The 19,919-nt window shown below is 53.2% G+C and overlaps 1 protein-coding gene and 1 pseudogene across 1 annotated transcript in view; both read right to left on the reverse strand.

The window, feature by feature from the left end:
- Window positions 1–6,467: 6,467 nt before the first annotated feature.
- Window positions 6,468–7,211, reverse strand: LOC105821780 (annotated as a pseudogene).
- Window positions 7,212–7,667: 456 nt separating this feature from the next.
- KIRREL (kin of IRRE like (Drosophila)) overlaps window positions 7,668–19,919 on the reverse strand; it is a 97,762-nt gene continuing 85,510 nt past the window's right edge. The window contains exons 4-15 of the mRNA XM_012658550.1: window positions 18,390–18,547; window positions 16,249–16,399; window positions 15,185–15,290; window positions 14,891–15,039; window positions 14,605–14,732; window positions 13,784–13,910; window positions 13,598–13,698; window positions 11,926–12,124; window positions 10,507–10,614; window positions 10,189–10,328; window positions 9,277–9,354; window positions 7,668–9,054 (exon numbers count right to left, since the gene is read on the reverse strand). Coding sequence (XP_012514004.1) covers window positions 8,578–9,054; window positions 9,277–9,354; window positions 10,189–10,328; window positions 10,507–10,614; window positions 11,926–12,124; window positions 13,598–13,698; window positions 13,784–13,910; window positions 14,605–14,732; window positions 14,891–15,039; window positions 15,185–15,290; window positions 16,249–16,399; window positions 18,390–18,547 — 1,922 coding nt within the window. The 3' untranslated portion in view covers window positions 7,668–8,577. The remainder of the gene's footprint in view (window positions 9,055–9,276; window positions 9,355–10,188; window positions 10,329–10,506; window positions 10,615–11,925; window positions 12,125–13,597; window positions 13,699–13,783; window positions 13,911–14,604; window positions 14,733–14,890; window positions 15,040–15,184; window positions 15,291–16,248; window positions 16,400–18,389; window positions 18,548–19,919) is intronic.

Here is a 19,919-nt window from a genome sequence, read left to right on the forward strand (position 1 = left end):
TGAGATTCTATTAGCCACAGTTAAGCATCGATTTTAGTAAGGGGATCATAGGGGCTCTGAGGAAGCAAGGCTTTGGTGCCCCCTCGGGCTATCGCATGACTCTGGGAGTCATCCTCTATGCTAGGAGTTGACAGGTTACTGTTTGAAAAGAAGTCCCAACCGGTGTCTCTTTCGGGGAGCTGGAACATTAATCTGAGCCTCAAAATATGAGATATTCCCCAGTTTGCAAATAAATGCAGTATGTGTTTGCATAGCGACCACCAAGAGAGCAGTATTATGTGGAGAGGAACAAAAAGACAAAGCTCCTCCGTTGAATTCTGGGAGCTGATGGCTCCGCTCTCCCCGGGAGGTTGCCTCTGTGTAGCTAATTACAACGAGTAAAGGAAATGGGAAAGTGAGTGCGGATGAAGTGATCTTTCTCCTCCCCCAGGTTCCCGCTTTGCAAAGGGCTGGTCTTTTGGTTTCAGAACCCTGGGGGCTGGCAAGATGGGCTCTATCAGGCCCAGCTGGATGGGCACATTCCCCTAATGTCAGGTCTCTGCTAGAGCAGTGTTTGTGTTATGTTTGTGGCAGGAGGGTGGTGTGGGATGTTGTCGAGAGTGGGGATGAGGTGGGGGTGGGATGCTTCTGGGTGTTAAGAGATCAAAGCAATCAACTTACATTTGAATAGCATTTAGCAATTTACAAAAGGCTTTCGTATATCTCCTGTCATTGAATGCTCACAACGTTTTAAAGATAAAGACGTGGTAGCCCAGAAAGTTGTGCTGACCTGCCACCATCACAGTCACAAGAGGCTTAGGGACTGATGCCCACCGCTCCCCTTTCTCTAGACTAACAAAGCTAACATTTACTGACTACTCACATGCTAGGAACTCTGCTAAGCACCTTCTATGAGGTAGGAACTATTGCTAGTCCATTTCACAGAAAAGAAGAAAGATGTCGAGAGGCAAAGTAACTTACCCAAGGAGCAAATAGTGAAGGCAGGATTTGAACACTCCCTGTGATAATCAAGATGGGGTACACTGTGTTGTAGTAACAAACCACCGTGAAATTTCAGTCTCTTAAAAAATCAAAGTTTTACTTCTCCCTCAAACTACATGTTCATCATGGGTTGACCAAAGGGCTCTGCTTCACAGAGTCACTCAGGGATCCAGGCAGAGGGATTCCACTATTATGAAGCTGCACCATCTGGAATACATGGGCTCCTGTCTCTAGGGCAAGGGAAGAAAAAGCTAAAGGATCACACACTAGCAATTAAATGTTTTGGTCTAGAAGTGACATGCCACTGCTGTCTATAGCACACTGGCCGAACTAGTCAGATTGGCCTTGTCCAACAGCCAGGGAACTCGGAAAGAGAGAACCAATATCAGTGAGTACTGGTCACGTCTATCGGGTTGGCAGACTGACTCTCAAGTCCATGCTATGCTACTTCATTGAGCATGAACTCCTTCCTCTAGGTTAAATTCCTTTTATGCATTGTGTTTATGGCTTTGCTTCCCTCCCTCTTTCCTTCCCTCCGCTCCTGCATTCCTTCAACACATACTGAGCAACTACATGCCAGACAGGTACTCTGTTGGGTGATGGGGATACTAAAATAAAGGACACATGCTGTCTTCAAGTGCCCTTATTTTAAGAGGAAAGTGCTAATGTGTCATACACAAAACCCCAGGGATCAAAGCAGGTTATAAATGAGATCAGCGAGACGTAGCTAACCCATGGGACTTCCCAGGAGGGAGAGAAAGTGAGCAATGAAGTCGGGCAAGGCTTCCTGGAGGAGATGGCCTTTGAGCTGGGCCCTAAAGATAAGTAAAATTTGGAAATGAGAAAGTAAAGGGACATGGGCTCTCTAGGCAGAGAAAAGAGCTTGGACAAAAGCACGGAAGCAGGAAGGTGCAGGGACATACCACAAACAAGGCCTAATTCCACCCGACTGTATTGAAACGCAGGGTAAGCGAAAGAAAGGACTGAATGATTTGGGGTCATCTCATGGAGAAGTTTGAACTTTACATTTTGGCGTGGAAGCACAGACAGGCGCGTGTTTATGCCTAGGCCAGCAGCTCCTGCTGTGAAGCAGAAGACCTCACAAGGAGGAGCCTTTTACAACTTTGTAAATCCAGATGACAAAAAGTTTGTGTCATTATTACTTGTCCTCAGACTGGAGGTGACTTAGAGGAGGAGCTAGGGCCCCTGTCACAGGAAGAGGCCTGTGGTGTTTCTTGTGGCTAAGAAGAGAGTTGCTTTAGGCCTTTAGAGCCTCAGGTCGTGCCCTATACAGTGTGTCCCAAAGTACCTGCAGCCAGTTGCTGGGCTCTGGGGATGCAGAGACGAATACAATGTACTCCAAGTGGACATACGGTGCGGGAAGCACCCCACCCAACACCTCATGGACTAACCATGTGGGGCCGCCATGTTTATACAACCTTGTTTCTTCTCCTCTGCTTGTTTGTTTCGCTCTCTTCTGTTTGCTTCTGGATCCTGTCTATCAGTGTGACTTTTTAAGAGTGCCAGTGCAACTTACCTGACTGTAACCTCTAGATTCACCTTGCTCCTTAGTCTCGCATACTCGCCTAGGTTGGATTCACCTTGTGCTACCGGTAGGGTCTGGTCCTGGCCACATGTCTCCAGACTCCAGCCCTCACTGCACCCTGCCCCATCCCTTGGCTGCAGCTCTTGTGACCTCCAACCCTCTTGGAAATGGGTTGTTTTTATCTCTGAAGTGTTTTTTCAGCTCTTACGTCCTCTCTCTGTCTCTATGTTCTGTGTCTTGTGTGTACAAAAGAGCTACTGTGAACCGTCTTGAGTTTGCTTGGTCACTAACTGGATGAGGAAAGCAACAAGCCCTTGTATTGCTCTAACGATTTATAGCTTCCAAAAACATTATCAGGGCTGGATGTGGTGGCTCACACCTGTAATCCCAGCACATTGCCAAGCCAAGGCAGGAGGATCGTTTGAGGCCAGCAGTTTGAGACCAGCCTGGGCAACACGGCAAGACCCTGTGTCTCCAAGAAAATTTTTTTTAATTATTCGAAAACAATTTCAGGTATCCTCAAACACTTCTGTGAAATGAGTGAAGTGAAATCTCTACTCAACTCAGGGAATTTAGGATTTCTTGGCAAGATGGCCTGTGTATGCACCGCTCCACCAGCTGTTTCATTCTGCTTCACTACAAGTTCAAAAGGTTAGAGACCTGGTAACCTTGTTTTAGTAAATGAAACCACCCCTGCTCACATACCCACTCCCAATTCCTTTGGGATCTGGATCCCAGATTCAAAGTCGTCCCCTTTCCTATCCCCATAATCAGATTTGGCACAGAACATTTTGATGCTGTGTTCCAAAAGCTCGGAGCCTCTGGCTGTTTGTCCCTGAACTGCCATAATTGGCCTCAGGGTTCTGCGACATGTCACAAACTGGTGAATAAAATGTGTTTGCCCCACGGCCTAGAGGTGACACAAATATGTAGTTTCTGCGATCTCAATCCAAACCTCTCTCTTTTCTCCAAACCGGGGCCATTTCATCCAAAACCAGGCAGGCTTTTCAGTACCTAGCTGCTAATGTATTAAATAACACAAAACATGGAACTTTTTAAAACATTTATATTTATATATATAAAAAAATTAAATATATATAATATATAGTGTGTTTGAGACTAAAAATATAGTACATAATATTTTAAAAAAAGGAAAAAAAAAGGCAGAATAGGAAAAAGGTGTGAGGGACACACAGATACACATTGCTAAAAATCTACGATGGTTCGTCCTAACAAAAATAATATTTCTTTTCTCTTCTCTTAATTATCATCATGGATCCATTTATTATTGGGGTTTGGGTGGAGAAAATTCAACTGGAGCCAGAAATGGCAGTTGCAATCCCAGGAATAGCTGGGGTAGGAAATGTGACCACAGGGAGCCCTGGGCCTCTTTCTGGTGAAATTGGAGGCAGCAAAATCTTCTGGGTCACTACTGCTAACAAGATTGTGTCAAGAGTTTGATTGTATTGGCAATTTGGCTGCTGTCTCCCCAGAGTTAGGAGTATTCCCAAGCGGCAGCATCTGAAGAGCCCAGGGTCCACCAACACCCAAAGGGCCCGTGATTTGGGCCAGCAAAAAGCCAAAGACGGGGACAGTGGACTGGTAGGAATGAGCGATAGTTCTATGCAAATGGAGTTATTATTATTATTGTTATTATTTTTAAGGGCAGGCTTGTACCAGAACTGCCCGGTATGGCCTGTGACTTCTGCGCAGCAATTATTTCTCCAGGGACAGGGCCTGGAGCTCCCTCACAGTGATGCAAGAAAATGGGATCCTGCCCCCCCTTTCCCAGGCCCTTCCACTAGCCCAGAGGTGGAGCGTCAGGACCCAGCAGACAAAGGTGAGCCGATGCCATTCGGAAAGTCTGACCTTGGGGACAGAGAAACCCCGTGGGGTGGGGGAGGCCAAGAGAAAGGAATGGGATATTTAAATGCTAATTTGATAGCCTCTTCACAAAAACAAATGCCTTTCCGATCACATCCCCTGGTCTGTGCACTCCAGCGCTCATCACAGCCTCCTCACAGGTCGCACCGAGGTCAGCAGCTTCACTAATCCCTCCAGGTGATTCTCAACGTGCAGTATGGCCTAGAGGCAGAGTGGTGACCAGGCTCGGGTCACACAGCACTAACGTGGTAGGGAAGCCTTGGGAGGGCCTGGAGTTCAGCGGTGGGGACAGGACTGTCCACCCAGAAAAGAGCAAGGCAGTGACGGAGCCAGTTCACTCCAAATGGGGTCTTGGCTTTAATGTGGTTTTCTCCAAATCCAAATGGCCCAACATTGCTATGTACATGGGCCCTCCAAGTATACTCCAAATACACTGACAGGCCCTCCAATTCCATTTAAAGGAGCCCAGGACTTGTGGCTCCTGACAGAGCATCCACAGGTTAACGAGAGGGCCCGGGGCAGTGTGCTCCACGCTGTGAAGCAGAGAAGGCTCCCTCAACACTGTGAGGGAAGAGGCAACTGTTGGGTTAAGGAGGGAACATGCTGCCCAGAGACAGGGCAGTCAAACTAGCCCCTTCACTCCAAGCAAGACATTTCTGAGAGCATAGCCTTTCTCCCCTCTAACTTACGGTTTTTGCTTCATGCAAACTCTGCGGCTGGACTTCGAGGGATCCAGGATTTAGGATGCAGGCTGGGCCCGCCATAAAGAGACCACAGCTCACCCAGAATCGCAAGAACCTCTTTGAGATCAGAATTTCTGTCAAAACTGCTTTACTCCTCTTCCCTCCACCAGTTCCCCTTGCAAAAGGCTGCTTCCCAACAGGGTCAGCTGTGCTCACTCCTTGTCCCCTGGCTCCAGACACCTCAGACTACAGGCTTCACTGCTTGGTAAGGGGAACGGGCAGTCCCTGGGCTAGGGGGATGTTCCTGAGGACTGGGGTGGAGGGCGGCTGCTCTCATTTCCCCAGAGAGTAGTTGCCTGAAACCTGGGCGCACAGTAAAGGAAACACACCATGCCCTGCCCCGGCAAGAGACACTTCTGCAAACCTGTCGGAATTATGTGGGGAGCACCACGCACGACCCAAAGGCTAAAGGATAACCCACCATATCGCCTTTGCTCTGAAGTTTAGGGTGTGCTTTTTGTTGCTGTTTGGGATGAAGGGGTTCGTGTTGGGAATTAATTCACACTTCCGACAAGATAATGAAGCCTATGATGAAAGCTTCTTTGAAAAGAACTCCCTATCCTCCAACGTGCTAGCCACTGTTCCCAGCTCCTTGCTAGGGACGGGCTGTCCCCCACCCAGGCCCCACCAAGCAGATACAGCAAATGAAGAGCAGTTCTAGGTTGGCGCAACCCTTCCCCTTCATTTTACAGGCCAGAAAATTGGAGGTGAGGAACGCAAAGTTAGGCCAAGGTCACTCAGTTAACAGCAGCTTCAGAAGTGGCTCTCAGGTCTCCTGACCCCTAGTCCCTTGCTCTTGCCATGGAAACAAGAATGTCAAAGGTGATCAGAACAGAGCACCACCAGGCTAGGAGACTCCAGCATTAGACAGCAAAGCTCTGTGATCAAGCCCACTCCCCAGAAAAGCTGCTCCATGGGGCCTACCAGGCAGTTCTCAATTCAAGATTCTGATTGCACCAGCGTGTGAGTTGCAGAGGGCAGAGACTGCCTTGGTTGCTGATGCTTCCTTGTGCCTTGCATGGTGCTGGCTTAATACCCAGGACCCCACAGTTCATGTGTTAGGAGCAGAGAACAGTGAAGCAGCCCTGTACCGGGCTTCAGAAAACCGGGCTTCCTTTCTCTGCAATTCTCTCTGCACCTTCAGCTGAGTTACCCAGGCACCTTGGGCCCCTCCTCGCCATCATTTCAACAGAATGGACCTAATACTTAAAACAAAAAGGGGGAAATAGAATCCGGCCAAACCCAAAACAAAAAAAATTTTTTTGAATATTCATGTTTTAAAAGCCACCATCTATAGGCTTTCAGTGTTTGGATTACCCATGGCTCTGGTTTCTACGAAAATAATCAAAATTTGTATTCATTTCCTACACAGGAACCTGCATTCTTGACAGACCTTCCACTGAGTCCTCACAAAAAGACTGCAGAAAGGTGTCGGCTTGCAGGGGTGGAACATGGCTGGGAGCGCACCAGTGCCAGTCGGGTCCCCTCTGAAGGGCTCTCTGCTGAAATGGAGGACACAGAGGCTGCCTGTGAGGCCGGAACCGGAGCTACTTGCTTCCCGGGTATTATGTGGTTACCAGCAAAGGGATGGCTGGGAATGTCACCCCTCGGACCCATCAGTAAGGGTGGTGATGGCCCGTAGCTGATGAGCATGTAACTCATTAAAGTGAACATGAGTAATGAATGGTGACCACCGAGAAAGGGCAGGGAACAGTCTGGGAATTGCACCCGAGGCCCCGCCTCCTACTGGCCGAGAGCAGTGGGCAAGGCAGAGAAGAGCCAACTCCAGACACTGCTTCTCGGGAAGGCGAGGCCGGGGCAGGGGCAGAAGCTCTCTTTGGTCAGAAGGTGGCGGCTGGGAAGCGGTCGTGTGGAATTTGTGTGCATGAGCGCGCATGTGGGCATGAGGAGGAATGGGCCGTGGCACGCCCGCAGTGCCCTTCCGCGCCGCCTTCTCCCGGTCAGCGCGAGTTCCCTGTCGGGGCCGTTTCCGGGCCCCCTGCCTCTCCAGATCCCCTCACCCGCCTCTCCCCGACGCTGCAACATCTGACAGTGTGTTTGAGGCTCTCAGTACCCGCTCCCTGCACAACCGCCCACACAGGGTGGGTCATCCAAAGCTTGACGCTCAAGGCACTGAAAGTGGAAGAAGGAATCTGATTGGTGCAAGAGAAAAAGCCACTTAACAAAAACCTGGCTAAAGAGCACACATCTCCCATGCCCCCTGGAAGGTGGCCTCTAACCAGCTGGTGGGCCTTCAGGTCGGACAGTAGAGTCTGAGAGCCAGGCCCGTCCCCTAACCCTATCAGAGCGCCCACCTGTGTGACAGGTCTCACCACCTGAATGTATAAAATGGATTCAAAGTGCTTGGAGACTGAAAGAGCAATGGAAGGTGTTAGGAACCTGGTGAAGGACGGGTGCCCCCTTTCCCTTTCACTGGGACTTGTATTTGGGTGTGGGAATCCCTACAGCTTTTGTTTTTTTCCCAAATGAGGTTTTCATTGTTTTTGTTGTCCTTGAAAGATAGCCCATAGCACCCCACCCTACCTCACCCCTCCTGAAGCGGGCTCAGAGTCAAAGCGAGGAAGTGGGGCAGACAGGGAGAGAGGGGGCTTGGGTGGCTCCCTCTAGTGTCGGTTCTGGAAGCTGCTACGCAACATTGGTCTCTTGGTCAATTAGGACACGGTCCTTCTCCACCAGGACCCCGACTTATCTTGCTGGCACAGCAAAGAGAAGGAAAGCGGGCAGTGCTGCTGGGGACTCCTGGCTCCCCCTGCACGCTAACAGACAGGTGTCCACAGTGGGCAGCCAGAGTGACTGGCATTTTGATCCCGGCTGAATGAGGGCTGGATTTGAACTCAGTGCCAGGGCTGTTCGGCAGACAAGAGCTAAAATAAATCCAAGGTCCCTTCTGCAGTCCCTAAGGAGGGAGAGATGCACTCAGGGCATGGATGCACACAACAGAGGGACTGGCCGGACTATGCCGTTTTCCACCTGCCTGTGCCAGAGCCACCCACTGCCATACTCCATGTCCCCTAGGCCAAAGCCTGCCCACCCCCACATACCCCCTTTCCCACTTACGGGAGACCAGAAGGGTGGGGTAAAAAGGGAATGCTAAAAAGTGCCCCCTCTGCTCTCCCCAACCTTCATGTTCCCTGTCCCCTTGCTGGGGTCAGGCAAGAGCGCAGGTCAGGAGAGACACACCCTCCCGAAGAAGAGGGAAGGGCAGGCCCGGGAGGCTGGGGCATGCACAGAGCACCATCCTCAGGACGGGGTGTTTCTGGGAGACCTGCTCCCCACCTGCCACGGCGGAGGAGGAAGGCTGGTCCGAGAAGGGAGCAATGAGCAATGCCCCTGAATATCAGGGAACAGCTGTGAAAGCCTTCTCCTCTGCCCCGCAGAGATGCCCCAGCCAGGCTCTGGCCCCTACACGTGAGTCTGCATGCGCTGCTGGAATCGCTGGCCATAGTCCGAGTGCTGGGAGGTGTAGGAGAATCGAGTGGCCGTGGCGTACTTGCCGATGGGGTCGTACGCCTCATATGGGGTCCGCTCCAGGCCGGAGGTTGGGGCCTGGGGGTAGCCCAGTCGGTAGGTGGGGTACCCAGCTGCCCCGGGGAAGGGATGGGAGTTGAACTTCTCATAGTTCTCGTAGGACAGCTGGCTGGTTGTGTCAGTGCCAGCTGGGGCAGCAGGGCCAGGGGGCGCAGGCTCAGGGCCATAGTCGGAAGCAGGGGCCCGGCTGTAGGTGTTGAGCTGGGCATAGCCGCTGGAGTGGGAGAGACGGGATGAGGGGCGGCCATCGAAGCGGGCAGGGCCAGGGGCGCGGTAGTCAGCATAGAGCACTGCCCTGGAAGACGGGCGGTCTTCGTGGGCACGCACGTTGTAGTAGCCATTGGTGGGGTCCTGGGGGCAATGAGAGAAGAGGATGGAGGCGGCATTCCCTCTTGGGCAGGGATCAAGTCTCATCATGGCCTTCTGGGCCTCCTCCTCTGGCTTCCGTCTAGTACCACTCCACTTCCTCCGCTCCTTCACCCTCCTGGCCATGCTCCCCACACCTGTCCTTGCCTCCACCCTGCAGCCCCCGTCCCAGCCAGCCCTCAGGCCCTGGCCCCTTCCCAGTCCCACCTTCATCTCATACTCCTCCCGGGTGTCGATGGTGTCGCAGCGCAGGTCCTGCTTCAGATCCACATCATCCTTAAAGGACTGCAGGGCAGCAGCAGTGGGCGTCAGGAGACCGCCCTGCTCATCCCCCGTCGCCCACACCCAGAGGCCACCTGCTCATGGGAGGGGTCTGGGATCAAGGGCAGACCCGAGTTCTGTGTCCTCTCCCAGCAGAGGCTCTGGGATTCGGTGGGGGGAGGCCAGACACCTGGTTCAAGCACTAGCTTTGTTGCTAACACGTCGTGTGGCCTTGGGCATGTTGCTGCCCCTCTCTGAGACTATTTCTTTTTTTTTTTTTTGAGACAGAGTCTCACTCTTTTGCCCGGGCTAGAGTGAGTGCCGTGGCGTCAGCCTAGCTCACAGCAACCTCAAACTCCTGGGCTCAAGCGATCCTCCTGCCTCAGCCTCCCGAGTAGCTGGGACTACAGGCATGCGCCACCATGCCCGGCTAATTTTTTCTATATATTTTTAGTTGTCCAATTAATTTCTTTCTATTTTTAGTAGAGATGGGGTCTCGCTCTTGCTCAGGCTGGTTTCGAACTCCTGAGCTCTGAGACTATTTCTTTATCCTAGCAGTGAGGTGGTTGGACCAGAAAACTCCTAAGCATTTCCAACTCTCACACTCTGTGGGGAAAGATGGGGCAAAGGATGCCTATGGAGAATCCCCCCCTCCCCACACTGCTTATCTTTTGCTGGAGGGAAATTAGCCTGGGGTGTGTGTGTGTGTGTGTGTGTGTGTGTGTGTGTGTGTGTAGCAGGACCAGTGTAGGCCGACCGACCAAGGGAAGAGAGAATGACAGTGGTTATTAGAGAGCTGGGTAGAGCCAGTCCTAGGAGTGTGAAGGGGCAGTAGCCAGGGAGGAGCAGGACCCTCACCGAGTAGATGGCCTTCATGACCCGGGTCGCTGTGGACACACTGGCGGTATCGTCCTCTCGGTCTGAATGCATCGTGAGTGGCTCTCGATTCACTGTCTCCACTTTGATGTCCAGCTTCCTCAAGGTCACATCCTTGCGACCTGGGACAGGGGGAGGTAGCCTAGACCGGATGCTTTCTGCTGGTCTCCGCAGTGGCTGCTTCTGGCCCCTCCTCCTGGGAGCCCAACTGCCAACCCCACCACCCATCACAGGCACCGCCTGCTGCGTGCCCCGGAAGGGCCAGGGGAGGGCTGCAGACTGCACAGGGCCCATACTCACTGCCTTTGCGGCGCCGGTAGAGGAAGAATACCAAGGCGATGAAGAAGAAGATGAGCAGGATGCCCGCGCCGATGGTGGCCCCGGCGATGACGCCCACAGGTAACACCTCTTCCAATGGGAGAAGAAAAGGCGCAGGGTGAGGATGGAGCCACAGTGGGAGCTGCGCTCAGCGCTGGCTGAAGGCTGCGCCACAGCTACGGTGGCAACCCTGAACAGTGTGCAGGGTTCAGTTCCGACTAGCCTGGGGACCGTGCTGGGTTTAAGTCAAGGGGATTTGAGAGAAAGGTCTGGACTGTGGTTGGATTTAGGTCTGTGCTTCAGCTTGGTCAGAGTTGAGGGCATGGTCCTGTCTCATCCCCGCAGCTGGGGTATCAGCTTGATCATGGCCTTGGGTCTGTCTAGCCCTCTCCGTGAGCCCACCTGCCTGTGAGGCTTGGTCCCTCCTTCCAGGGCTGGGCTCTTGTTTGAAGTTAGCTGTCCCCAAACTCCAATCTGCCATCTGTGTTCCCACCTCTTTTGCCACCTTCCCACCCATACCACTGTGACCACCCTATCTGCACCCACCCACCCAGCGCTCAAACAGGGGGCTTCCTGGGTTCCCTCTGCTCTCCAGAGCTGAGCAGGGATTCAGGAATCCTCCTCCAGCCTTCTCTCTCTTCCCAGCAGTCCCAGTTGAATCCAGATTCTGCTCACAAGTCTTCCCATCTGAGACCTCCCCCGCTGAGCCCACGTTACTTTCCACTCTCTTCTTCCCCCATCCCCTTGCTGGTGTCCTCAGCTAGGACGGAACTGAGGGATCCCATCATTTTCCACAGGGTTCCCCACCTCCTACGTCAAATGGCTAGTTCTCAAAAAACAAACAAAAATGCTAGCGTTCCCTCATCAGACGTGACAGCTCTCCACAGCCAAAGGGAACAGCTCCTTCATCCTGCTGGAAGTGCCTTAAGGGAGGGAACGTGTCTCTCCTGTCAGAATAAGGGTTCTTGAGGAGGTGGGGGATCCAGAACTTACTGAGTACCTACTGCATGCCAGGCATTTTATACATATTCTCTCATTTAATCCTCACAACCACCTAGTGAGATAGGAGACAGGTAGTGTTATTCCCTTTTGCAGTTCATTTGATCTTCTGCATCTAAACTCATTTGTCCCCACTCTGTAAGTTTCTCCACTAAACGGAAGGTTTCTTGAGGGCAAGAACTGTGTCCTGTTCACGGCTATTCTTGCAGCCCCGAGGGCACAGCCTGGCACATAGCAGATGCTCAGTAATGTGAACAAAATGAGCAAATTTCCCCAGCTGAGCACCAAGGCCAAGTTCTGGAGGGGAGGCCCAAGGATTCTCTCCCTCTGAGCCCTGCCATGGAAGGAAGAGGCGGCGGAATTCCCAGGCTGCCCTGGCCCCCACTGGGCAGCACCAATTACCTCGCTCTTCTAGCTGTATGATGGCAGTGCCCGGCCCAAAGCTGTTCCAGGCGGTGCAGTTGTAGTGGGTCTGAAAGTCGGCCTCCATGACGTTGTTGATGGTGAGCGTGGACAGCACCCCGCTGCCCGAGTTCGTTCTCTCCACGGTGTAGCGCTCCAGGGTGCCCACCTCCAGGAAGTTCTCCTTCCATGCCCAGGCCTGGGGTGGGGAGGGCCGGAGGGAGGTAAAAAAGGGGCAGAAGCACATGCCTAAGTGTCACCTGATCCACCCTCAGGGCACCCTCAGGCCAAGTGCTGTGTGTGGCCCCAGCTCCGCCTAACACTAAGTATGTAACAAACCTAAGTCACACCCACTGCCTCAAACCCACGGCATGGAATCTCCATTCGAGGGGGAGCACTGGCTCCCAAACATGGTGCACATCGGCTTTACCTAACGAGATTCTTTAAAATCTAGACTCTTATTAGGGTTTATGCCCTAAATATGAATCTCCAGGGGAGAAGTCCAGGAATCTCCATTTTCGTAATGATCCCATGTGATGTGGACGCAGCTGATCCAATGAACCGACACTGGGAACCCCCAGGTGTGGTGGGAAAAGTTCTGGAACACGGGAGCGGGGGGCCCATCCTGGCTCTCCCCACCGAGTCCCTGTGTGGCCTCCCTGTCCCTCTCTAGGCCTCATTTTCTTCATCTGTGAAATGAGAGAACCAGGCTAGCGCTAGACAGTGCTTCTGGCTCTGATAGTCTGGGATTCTAACTAAGCATAACTCAATCTTTAGGCTTATCTTTAACCATCCCGCACGAACCCGCCTGGCTGGCTCTGGAGACCCATCCACAGACTCTTAGAACAGAGAGGGGCATCCCCCAGACCCAGCCATCCCTGACCTCCCAGCCAGGGCATCCTGCCTGGGTGTCCCCTCCCTCAGAGTGGAGCCCAAGGGGTGGGGTGGGGGCTGCTGAGAACTGGCTCCTTTCCGGGGATCAGTCCTCCCAGCTCTGCAGAGAAAGCCTCCCGGGAGCAGAGCCGGGCGGCCGTGGTAATGAAGTGTCCCTGGGCAGCCCTGGAGTTAGCCAAATGGTCATTAAATGTGATGAGGGGTTTGACGGTTAATGGTCACGGAAGGAATTAATGGCTCTTGGTGTGGGGGAGAGGAGAAAGGAGGGAGGAGAGTGGCGAGGGGCTGGTGGGAGGAAGGCAGGAGATAGAAGAGGGGAGTTGGGGCAGAAGCCTGACGGGAGGAAGGGGAGAGGCGGGGCGGGGGAGAGGGGAGAGACCAGGAGGCGGGATGGGCAGGATGCGGGGTAAGAGACAGCAAGAGCATCGGCCCAGGGGAAAGAGAGGAACTAAGGATGAATCGAGTGGCTGCCCCACTAGGCTTCTCACACCTGTGGCTGCAGTGACTTCTCACAGCAACCCTCTAAGTGGCAGTTATTGCCTCCGTTTTATAGATGAGGAAACTGAGGCCGAAAACACTGAGTCATTTGCTTGGTGCCACACAAGTAAAGCTGCAGGTGGGACGTGAGTGGTAAAAAGATAGAGAGACAGAAAGGCAGAGGATGAGAAGGATGGAAAAGGGACAGAAGGCCAAGGGACCAAAGCCAGAGGCGCGAGGGGGCTGGGCCCCAGCAGAGAGGCAGGGTGGGCTGGCCGTCCCCGGGAGGCCCCGCACTCACTATGCGGTCTGGAGGTGGTGTGCTCCCAATGAAACACTCCACCTTGCCACCGTCACCCCTAACAGCGTACTGCACCGCCTCGCTGGAGATAATGGGGGGCCCTGCGAGCAAGAAGACACAGTCAGGGCCAGTCGGGACCCGCAGCGCCTGCCCTCCCAGGCCCCGGCCGCCTCTCAGGCCGCTCACCGTTCACGTAAAGTGGCACCTCCCGCTCAGCCACTCCGATCCGAGGCACGATGGCCCGGCAGGTGTAGGTGCCGGCATCTGCCTGAGTCACCGACTTCAGCAGCAGCTGGTTGCTGTTACTCAGGACCTGGGCAGAGAGAGCAGCCTCGGGTGGGGAGCCAGGAGGCCTGGACCCCTAGGTCCAAGAGGGCCCCCGCATTGGAGGCATTGGAAAGAAAGCAGGAAGGGCCACAAGTGAATTCCCAGAAGGGAAATGGGTTCCCGAGTCCGTTTGTTCCATGCCCTGACCCTACACAGGTTGGCGCGTGAACGCACCGTCTCTGCAATGGTGGGCAGGGACACGGTGGAGGCCAGAGAGAGCAGGTGCAGGCTGCAATCATTTTAAGAGGATGCAGCTTCTTCTGTTCCAGTATTTTTATTGCCAAATGAGGTAGGACATTTTGTTCTGAAATTCCTCTTTCCACATTTCTGGCCCAAACTATCTAAAGTGGGTCTCTGTAGAATCCAGGGAACCAACTCTTCCAGCTTCCCCACCGCCCTGTGCAGCATCATTCACCAGACCCCTGCCTCTGCGCACGTCCACCTCGGGCCTCTTCCCACCTCCCACCCCGCCCGGATCCCCTCTGCCCCTGAACTGGCCCACTGTCCCATGAGAAGGGGTGGGGGTGACTGCAAGCACTGTCCTTCTCCTCCAAAGCCCAAGACCCTAGAAATAACCCAGGTTCAATTTGAAAAATAATGCTGAATCCCGCCTTTCTCCCTCTACACCCCCCATGGCCGCACCCCTTCCTCCCAGCATTCAGCACAGGCAGGAATCTTACCATGTTTGAGTCCTTTTTGGTCCAGGTGAGAGTGAGGGGGGGATTCCCAACCCAGACACAGGTGAGGGTCACATCAGAGCCAATGTCTGTGGTTGTGGGTTTGGGGTCAACCACGATCCGGGGGGCAACTGAGGTAGGAAGAAGCCTCTCGTGAGGGTCTCAAGCTCATCGGAGTTCAGCTCCCGTCCCGACCTGCCGCCTCCCCACCCGTGGAGCCACCCCCACTCCACCTCAGGCCTTTAGAGGTCGCTGCACCCAGTCCCCGTCCTGCCTTCCCGCGACTCACAGTGGACATTTACTAGAGTGCTGACGTTGGTGCTCCCCACTTTGTTGTGCACCTCACAGGACACGGGCTCCGTGAAGAAGGAATAATCCACATTCGTCTCATAGCGACTCTCGTGGGCATCTTCAATCACGAACCCCCCCTTGGCCCACCTGGGGGAGGAGGCGCCACAGAGGAGGGGTCAAGGCTTGAACCCTCCCCACTAGATCCAGTGACACTGGCCCCCCAGCACCCGCCCAGCCTCAAGGGCCTCTCCAATATCACACCCCAGAGCGCTCCCAGCCCCAGACCCCACACCTGTAGCCCAGGATCTCGGGGTTGGCGGTGGCCTGGCACGTGAAGACGACACGCTCACCCTCCTGCACCGTCTGTGGCTCAATGGACAGGGTCACTGTAGGAGGGTCTGCAAAGTAGGGGACAGGGAGTCAGGATCTTTTCTGTCCTTTGAGTTTCTTTTTGCCTCCCTAGTACATATACTCAGACCTCACCACTCTGGGGGGGGTCTGGGAATTTGAGTTTGCTGTTTTATTTATTGCAGCCCCAATAAACAAGCTGTCTTCCTCCCCTTTTCCACACGGAGCCTCTAGGGGGCCAGCTAAGGTGACCAAGGATGGCACCCAAGGACAAATTATTCAAGGGACTAATGACCCACCGTGGCCACTAGGCGTCAGTGTGGGGTCGCCTGGATCACTAAAAGGGATGGGGTAGGGGGATCCCCAACGGCTGCCACGCCCCACAGTTCCCTGGACAGAGGGAATTTCTTGCACACCCACCAGGTGAGCACACTCCATGCTAGATGATCTCACGCTATCTCACTTAATGCTAACAACTCCAAGAAGCAAGCACAGGTCCACAGTCCCTTATCTGAAACGCTTGGGACTGAGGTGCATTTCAAAATTTGGAACTTTTCAAATTTTAGAAAGGCAATGCTGTGCGGACTGTTTACTGTGTAAGACCCCCAGCAGCAACACGCCATAGTCACACACGTTAATTCATCTGCACTGAAACGTAAGACTATTAAGTTTAATAAAAGACTATGAAGAGCCTCGCTTCAGGTTAAGGGATAGCAGACCCATATTTTATTCTCTGCAAGTGCACAGAATTAGGACCCAGGGCTCAGGGAGATTAAATCATTGCCCCAGATCATATGGTTTAGACCCAGGACTGTCTGACTCCACAGCCAATGCCCCTGCTGCCAGCTCTTAGCACCCCCAGGTTCAGAACCAGGGAATCTAAGAGAAAGTGAGCATTTGCCCTGGGGCCTGGGGAGGATCCTCATTCTGTGCTTCTCAAAGGGCTGCTTATGTTCGCCACCCCTGCTCACTGCCCCAGACTGCTCCGCCCGCCCCCACCCCGCTCACGGTGCACATCCAGCTCGATGGAAGTCTCCTTGCCACTCGGGATGGCCTCGTTCATGCTGCGGCAGGTGAAGACACGCCCGATGTCCAGGTCTGTGGGGTTAATGAGCAGCTGGCTCACGGTGGTCTCCCTCTTCCCATCCTTCAGCAACTCCTGGCGTGGGACAAGGGTGGGAGACATGGTCAACCCAAAAGCCCCTCCTCTGCTCTCAAGGTGTCCCAACTTAGAGCTGCGCTTTTGCTGGAGGGGTACTTTAACCCAAAGCTCAGCCCCCTCCCCTCCTCCCAATATCTTCCCCATGCTTTTTTCTTAAAGTAATAGACTATTTTATTTATTTATTTATTTATTTATTTTAGAGAGAGAGTCTTGCTGTGGTGTCCAGGTTGGCCTCCAACTCCTGGGCTCAAGTGATCCTCCTGCCTCAGCCTCCCGAGTACCTGGGACTACAGGTGTGCGTCACTGCACCCAGCTGATAGACTATTTTTCAGAGCAGTTTTAAGTTTACAGAAAAATGAGCAGAAAGTGCAGAGTTTCCATATGCTCTCCTCCCCCACCTCACCATTTCCTCCATTAGCATCTTACATTAGGGCAATATATCCGTTGCAGTTGATGGACCAATATGGATATATTATTACTAACTGAAGTCCACAGTTTCCATTAGAGTTCACCCTTCGTGAGTCCAGCGCCAAGTCCCTCCTCTTTTGGAAAGTCCTCCTCAGCCAGCGCAGCCCTTAGGACTCTCTCCCAGCCGGAACTTGTGCCCCTTACAGCCTGGTGTCCTGCACACAGCTCTGGGCAATCCAGCCTTGCTCCTAGGCACCGTGTGTGAGTGAGTGGTCCACTGCTGGGTCTCTCCTGCTAAACTACAAACTCCTTGAGAGCAGGGAAGGGACTCATGCCTCAGTCTCACACTGCCTCCGTGGCACCCAAACTGAGGTCCCCAAATATGGTCACAGGACCTCTCGAGCTGTTTTCCACATTGCAAACTGCCTAAGGGAAGCCATACTGTTAACCAAGGAAGACCCTGCAGTTTGACAGCCACGCACACATCGTTGCTGGCCTGGAGTGACACCAGGCCAGTGTAGTAACGATGGCTCCCTTCTGCTGTCCCTAAACTCCATTCTCTTTAATAAATATGAAAAAAGGGGATGGATGACAAGTGGCCATTAACAAATCAACCTGTTTCGTTGCCAAAATATTTCAAAACATGTAGCCCTACTGGAGAGAAATAACAGAGTTCTTGGTTGTAAGAAGGTTATCAGCACCACTGAGGACAAATCATTATTTGTCGAATGGTGAAACTAAGGCCCGAAAATAGTGAAGTGAATCGCCCAGGGTCATACAGTGTGTTAAGGGTGGAGCTAAAGCCAGAGTCCAGGTACCCCCTTGGGTTGCACTGAGGAACACACCTCTCTCTCCAGGCTGAGAAGTGTCTCCTGCAGCAGCACCCAGCAAAGGGCTGGGTACACGCACACATTTGCCCACGGCTGGCAGAAGGAACCCCAAATAGGTGATCTGGATTTTCACTCCAGCTGTACTGTCCACTTTGCCATGTGACCCTGGGCAAGTCACTTGATGCCTTTCTCTGCCGTGGCTTCCTCATCTATAAAATGTGTACAATACTCTCTGCTTCCCCAGACTTTTAATAGTGATGATTGGGCTAATATGCCAACTAGATGCTGAAGGAAGCGGGTAGAAGTAACCAGTAGAGAGAGAGCACAGACGGACCCAGGTACAAATCCCAGCTCTGCAGCTTGCAAGCTGTGTGACCTTGGGCAAGTCGCTCAACCTCTCTGAACATCAGTTTCCTCCTTTGTGAACTGAAGTAACACCTCCTTTATGGGACTCCTGTGCAAATTAACACTGTCCATTAGCATGCATAATGCCTGGCACACAGTAGGTGCTGCTGAATCCATGGCAGCTATTATTACTATTATTCTTAGTCTCTGTTCAGCTACTGAATGGCACAGTCAACCTGGGGTTCACTTCTCTGGGCCTCAATTTTCCCAACTGTATAATGAGTGGGTTGGACCAGATGACCTCAAAGGCTGCTTCTGTGTCCCCCTGATCAACCCCCTGTGGGAGAGGAGAGGTGAGCTGGGGGCTAGGCCCAGGAGGAGCTGGGGGGCCAGCCAGGGCTCACCGTGCTGGCCACGGCACCCTCCTGCTGTGTCCCGTCCCGGAACCAGATGATGGTGGCTGCAGGCTTGGCGTTGAAGGCTCGGCACGTGAGGTTGTGCGGGGTGCCTGCCTGCAGCAGAATCACAGGGCCTCCGTCAATCCTGGTATCCTCCGGGGGGACTGCGGGGGAGAGCAAAGCAAAGTCAGCCCTGACGACCCAACCCCTCCCCCTGGTGGCATCCCTCCATCTGCATGCCCACCTCTTGGCAGGCGGTGCCACCCTATCCCCTAACTCACAATCACTGTCTCCACTGCTCCTGTGGTCACTTCACCCCAGGTCCTCAGCTCACAAGCTTCCCCAGCCCCTGTGGGTTCTTCTTTCCTAGCTTGCACTGTTTTCTGGCACTACATGCCCTACCATTGCTTAAACCTACATAGAACAGATGGAGGGGGTAGCCGCAAGCTCAGGAAAGGGCTGGGCTATCACAGGGCTGAGTACCGCGCCCACTGTCGGGGGCCTGGTGAGAAAAGGCAGCTATCCCCACGGGCTTCTTACAGCCTCCCTTCCTGTCTGCTCCTCTGCCCTGCGGCAGCCAGGTGGACAGGCCTATTGCAGCAACCTCCACGCCACACTGCTGGCAGGTTATTTTCCCTAGAGCACAGCGAAGACCGTGCCACCGTCCTGCTCAGACACCTTCAATGGCTACAACTGCCTTGGGCATGAGTTCCAAGCACCTCTGACTCCTGTCCAGGGGTCCTCAAGCCAAGACCTTTAATTTCTCACCTCCTTGTCTTTGCTTATACTGTTCTTTCCATGTGGTATGTCCTCCCTTATAGCTTCTGGTGAAGGGCTACCCATCCTGTTCAAATCCCAGTTGATGCACAAGACCTTCCCTGCCACAACCCCAATCCCTCACGGTGGTCCCAGCCAGTCACTCAGCTCTTTGCACCATCTACCTTGGATTTGGGTTACTTATAACAATTTGTCTACGCCCACCTCAACTAAAACTGTATCCCCTGGAAAAGCAGGGACCCTGTCTCACTAATATTTATATGGTCACCAGTGCCTAGAATGTGACCCAAGTAGGCGCTTATTAAACGCTTAAGGAGTTGAATCGATCAGGTGTCTGATGCCAGCAAATAGGAAGACTCTCCCTACCCTATCTCCCTATCCTATCTCCAAGGCTTTCAAATGCTGAAGTGACCCAGACTGCAAGTTCCCTGAGGGCAGGGGCTGCTTCTTATTTACTCTCAAACCTCCCAGTGTCTAGCCCAGAGCTTGGGTGATAACAGATGCTCAGGGCTATTTGCTGAATGAATGAATAAGTGACTGAGGAAATAAAGGCAGAAGGATTTTGTTGTGTGGTTTTTTTTTTTTGAGACAGAGTCTCGCTCTGTTGCATGGGCTAGAGTGCCATGGCGTCAGCCTAGCTCACAGCAACTTCAAACTCTTGGCTCAAACAAGCCTCCTGCCACAGCCTCCCGAGTAGCTGGGACTACAGGCATGCGCCACCATGCCCGGCTAATTTTTTATATATATTTTTAGTTGTCC

The sequence above is a fragment of the Propithecus coquereli genome, unplaced genomic scaffold, assembly GCF_000956105.1.
Source record: "Propithecus coquereli isolate 6110/MARCELLA unplaced genomic scaffold, Pcoq_1.0 Scaffold59, whole genome shotgun sequence".
NCBI classification, from domain to species: domain Eukaryota; kingdom Metazoa; phylum Chordata; class Mammalia; order Primates; family Indriidae; genus Propithecus; species Propithecus coquereli.